Source organism: Buceros rhinoceros, unplaced genomic scaffold (genome assembly GCF_000710305.1).
Source record: "Buceros rhinoceros silvestris isolate BGI_N320 unplaced genomic scaffold, ASM71030v1 scaffold17252, whole genome shotgun sequence".
Taxonomy (NCBI): domain Eukaryota; kingdom Metazoa; phylum Chordata; class Aves; order Bucerotiformes; family Bucerotidae; genus Buceros; species Buceros rhinoceros.
Window position 1 is genome coordinate 33557 of NW_010398465.1, and position 4896 is coordinate 38452.

The 4896-nt window shown below is 37.7% G+C and overlaps 1 protein-coding gene across 1 annotated transcript in view; it reads right to left on the reverse strand.

Moving 5' to 3' along the window:
* HEPACAM2 (HEPACAM family member 2) overlaps nt 1–4283 on the reverse strand; it is a 20278-nt gene extending 15995 nt beyond the window's left edge. Inside the window, exon 1 of the mRNA XM_010131119.1 lies at nt 4193–4283. Within this exon, the coding sequence (XP_010129421.1) occupies nt 4193–4262 (70 nt within the window). The 5' untranslated portion in view covers nt 4263–4283. The remainder of the gene's footprint in view (nt 1–4192) is intronic.
* Nucleotides 4284–4896: the final 613 nt, after the last annotated feature.

The following is a 4896-nucleotide window of genomic DNA, read 5'->3' on the forward strand; positions in this document are numbered from 1 at the left end:
CTGAAGTACATATACCCTCTACCTGGAATGGGAGGCAGAGGGAGCTATGTGTGGACAACATGTGGCTGTGCTATTAAAGATTAATATAATGCAGAAATGATAACTTCATTTTTTGCTTTTCCTACCTGCATAGCATTTGTCTTTATGACAAAAAGAAATTGTTAAAGGTTCATTTTTCTCTAATTTCCTGGGTTATATAGCAGAAAAAGATAAAAATATCAATTCAGTAGTACAATATGGTATCTGTGCATGTCTTTTGGGTTAGAATCTTCAAATTTCACTGCACAGCTGTTTGCCGCTTGAGATAATTATAAAGAAAACTGTTGCTGGAGATCAGGGTAGGGGCTCAAAAAGGAGGTAGGGGTAACAGAAGCTGGATGGCAATACATAATGCCAATAATTAATGTTAGAGTTAGTCTGGAAGGGCATGAAAAGTAGCAGAGCAGAGATGGTGTGGGCGGGGACTGGCTTGTGGGTAGCCAGTGATGATGTCTGCACTGCTGAAGGTGCTGCACATACCCATGTCACATATACTGACTGCATTTCAGGAAAAAGTCCTATTGCTAAGAAATCTCTGTTCATATTCTGTCCATTCAGGAATGATTTTTATAGTCAATATAAAGCCAGCTACAAAGTCTACCCCAAAAAAGTAATTTTGTGGCTGGTTTCACTTTTCATAAACCTGAGCAATACTATACTCAATTAGAGAAGTCAGCTCAAAGCGTTTCTGAGGGTATTGGTGGGGAAACCAAAGGATAATGTGGTAGAACCCCATAGGGGTGATGTGTATAAAGACTGTGAAATCCCTTGACAGAAATACTGGCAAACCCACTTCCTCAGGGGTGAGCCAAGGATTCCAGGTTGCATGGACACTGATGTGGAAAGGAGAGATGGGGCTCAGCTGACAGAAGATAAGAATGGAACAAAAAAAGGAGGAAGAGAGGGGAAAAACATGGCAAGACTGAAGTGGAGCATGCAGAGGATAACTTCTTCTAGATCAAAAAACTGAAACAGCTGAAGCACATCAAACTGAAGCCTCCTCCCTATCTCTTTTTAATAATCGTGGCCTGGTGTTCTTGCACTGTTTTCTAATGCTGCATAACTCTTAGGGACTCGCTAGCCTGGTTATTGGAGGATTAGTTTTGTTGGTTGTTGTAACATTCCTGAGAGGTAAATTCCCTCCCTGTTAACCTTACAAAACAAACCAGATTTAAACTGCTGTTGTCCATTTGAAAATAACAGAGCATAATTCCTCAGTAAAATCTTTCACAAAGTATTTAATGTTGGAAATATATTTCACATAATCCATTGAATACATTTCAAATTTTAAATCTCTTGAAGTAAAAAACATCTGTCAAACACTGAGAGATCTGTAAATGATCAATTAAAGGTCTGTCCATATCCTTCCTCATTCTTTAGGCATGACATTGCTCAATTTTTTAGTTTATTTAGCTGTCAATAAGCGACTGTGCTGTAGGACAAGAAGCGAATAACAGCTGCAGTATAATCATAAAATATGTATAACAAATAATAGCTCTCACAGACCTGTTTGTGCAGAAAATTAGCAAAAAACCAAGCAGGTCTAGTGAGCACCAGGGTAACTGGGACCACCATACGTTAAAGGTCGTATGTATCACCATAATACAGTAAGATAGGGAACAGTGGCTGGAAAACTTAATTTCTTCTCAGAAAAATTAACTTTGTTTCACTTCATTCATGGGGAAAAGTGGCTCCAAGTAACAGCTCTGAAGGACATTTTGATCAGCAGTTAAGGAAATTCTAGAGGTGGTGAGGGCAGAAATGACATTTCCCCCTGGAGTCCATTCACAAGTGGCTTTGTCTGACTGTAATTTTTTGCTGCTCTCTCTGGGCCTCCTGGAGTGATTTTCATGGAGTGCCAGCAGCACCTGGGAGCTCCTCTGCGGCCAGCAGGGCCAGGGGCAAGGCAGGCTGAGGCTTGGAGAAGTTATTAGACAATGGTGCTCTGTCAAAGGCAAGGGGTTTACAGGAGCAATGCTGGGAGACTTCCAGATTTAACAGATCAAATCTTTTGCATTCTGGAATATTCTTCATTGAATATTGTTATTTCTTCATCAAAAGGTTTATGAAGCACTGGAACAGGCTGCCAAAGAAAGTGGTGGAGTCACCATCTCTGGAGGTATTTAAAAGATGTGTAGCTGTCGTGCTTAGGGACACGGCTTATGGTGACCTGGCAGTGTTAGGTTTAGGGTTGGACTCGATGATCTTAAGGGTATTTGCCAACCTAAATGGTTCTATGAATCTGTTCTATTAGATTTAATTTTGATATTTAATTAAAACCGAAGACTGTTATGACTAATCTTTAAATTATTAATAGTGAAATCAAGCCAATATGTCCAACTCTTCCTTCACTCTCATTAGGCTCAAATTCCATTCTTTATAGCTTTATAAATATAATGCACATTTCTCCAAAACAAAGAAATTTTGAAAAATAGTTTTTGTGTAATAACTGTAAGGGTTGTACCAAAACGACCTCCATTTGGAGCTCAGTGATCTGTGCTTTGCTTCCATCTCACTTTGCTATCACCAGTATTAGCAAGCACAACAGAATCATTGTTGACATAAAACAAGGGCTGCAGCTTTAGTTTAAATAAAAAACTACAGCACAACTTTTGAGTTTATGGCATAAACTGAAACCTGCTTAGTGAGGTTTTATCATTCTTTGAATTTAACATGCACACCTCCTTGTCCAAGCGAGTTTGGATTCTCTGCTGCTTTTCAGCAGTGTTCATTTAGCTCTTCTGTGCTCCAAAAACCCTGAACTTGTAGTCAAATGTCATTAGATCAGTGGCAATAGTTCTCATATTTTTTGCAAATATGTTCACTTACAAAAAAAAGATATAATGGAGCAGAAAATCTGCAATTCCTATACCCCACAGTTACAGCAGCAGGGACTCAGGCACACTCTTCCCTGTTTTGGGATTTTTGCCCAAGAATGAGTGCAACTGAGATTTGTCATTTGATGTAATTCTTGCCTCTGAGGTCAGTGTCTTCAGTGAGCTTTGTATCATGCCCCCAATGCACCTCATTCTTGTCATGACATGAAGTACAAGCTGCACATTTCCCGTCCTAGGAAATGCATCTCTGAGTAAGGGTATACAATGAGACTTCCCGGTGAACAACTGTGTAAAATAAAGCATTCTGCTTGCACAACAGTATCTCCTGTAGGATTTTAATAAAAAATGTGGAACAAAGTTGAAATGTAGATAACATAAATATTCACTGTATTTTTTCATCAGTGTTTTCATTTCTGAAGAAATCTGATAAACTTCATACAAAAGTGCAACTGTTTTGAAGCCAAAAATCTTGACATAATATTTAGCTTAAAATCAAGGAAACTAGGTGACGGTATATTAAGTTCACAAAGAAGATAAAAGAAAAATTGTCCTTACACATCAATGAGTAGAGGACGTACTACACTTGTAAATAGTATATATTCCCTGTTGATATTTACAGAACCAATTAAATACAGAAAAAGTGAACTACAACAGCTTGTAGAAATGTTATTTATCTAACATTTGATCAGAGGATACACCTGTCAAAGAGCGTAGAAGATCTATGCTTTTACCAACTGCATGGATAACAAATGTATACATATGAAAAAACTGTGCCCAGATACCAGATAAATATACTATTAATGGGAAGACATTCTTCAGTTGATTGAAAGCTTAATTTACTTTTAATAACAAGTACATTTAAATATTACGTATAAATTTTCCCTATTAACTGTAAGAATACAGTACAAATACTTCATACGGAAGTGAAAAATAAAATTATCAGCACTGTCTCAACATAATGCATTTTTAAAGAGATGCATACAGCTTCTGTATAAACTTTGGTTCAAAATCTGTCCAGCCTTACTCGTTAAAAAGCAGGCACAATGTATATACTACTGAATAAAATGTGACGACATATATGTAATCAATGCCCATGTTTTATTTACAGATCATGTATAGTGCTAATTTTTGTCAGTTGCTAGAAGTTCCTAGCTCCACTCATGAAACACGGTCATGCTATCTGATTAAAAGCTTTCAGGCTATCTTGTAACATGAAAAAATCTGACAATACAACAGAAGTATCTTTAAATTTAGCAATACAAAACTAATTCGCGTTTCCACAATAACAATCAAATGTAATTCATACTGTTTCTTACCTACAAGCAGAAAATACATTTTGCACTGTAAGTCCCAAAAGAAGTTGGCTAAAGGGCTCCATGACAGCATCCTGTCCCACACAAATGCCACCTTCTTTGCAGTGCTAAGCCAGGGCTTGGACCTGCAGCTGCTGGTTTATTTGCTAGGGAAATCAGCAGTGAGTTAACAGGCCCTATCCTGTCCCCTGCCTTATGTGATTTGAATACGTGTATACAAAGAACAAAGGGAGTGGAGCACCTGTTAGATGAGCACCCACCTTCATTGCCTCTGACTTTTACCGTAACCCTTCCCCGACAGTCACAGCAAATATGACACAGAATGTAATAAATGAGGTGCAGAATACAAAGCACATTCGATTAATAAAAATAGCGAATGCACCCAATGTACAGGTTATATAGGTATTAACACCCTGTAGTTACAGTTTCCTAAAAAATACTGTGCTGCTAGATGGTTCTGCTTATTTCAAAGGAGTTTTCAGAAGATTTTTTTTGACATCTTTTCCAGTGACAGCCTCTTCCTTTCAGTTATAAAAAGATACTAAAAGAGCCTTACTTAATTTTTTCCTAGCACTTTTGAGACCATAACTTTTCTATATTTTTTTCCTTAACATAAGCATAACTCAGAGATGATTTTGTTCCCTTTAAGCATGTATTGTGAAGTGTCTATCAGGCATCTTCTAACAAAGAATCGTGTGGCTAGAGCA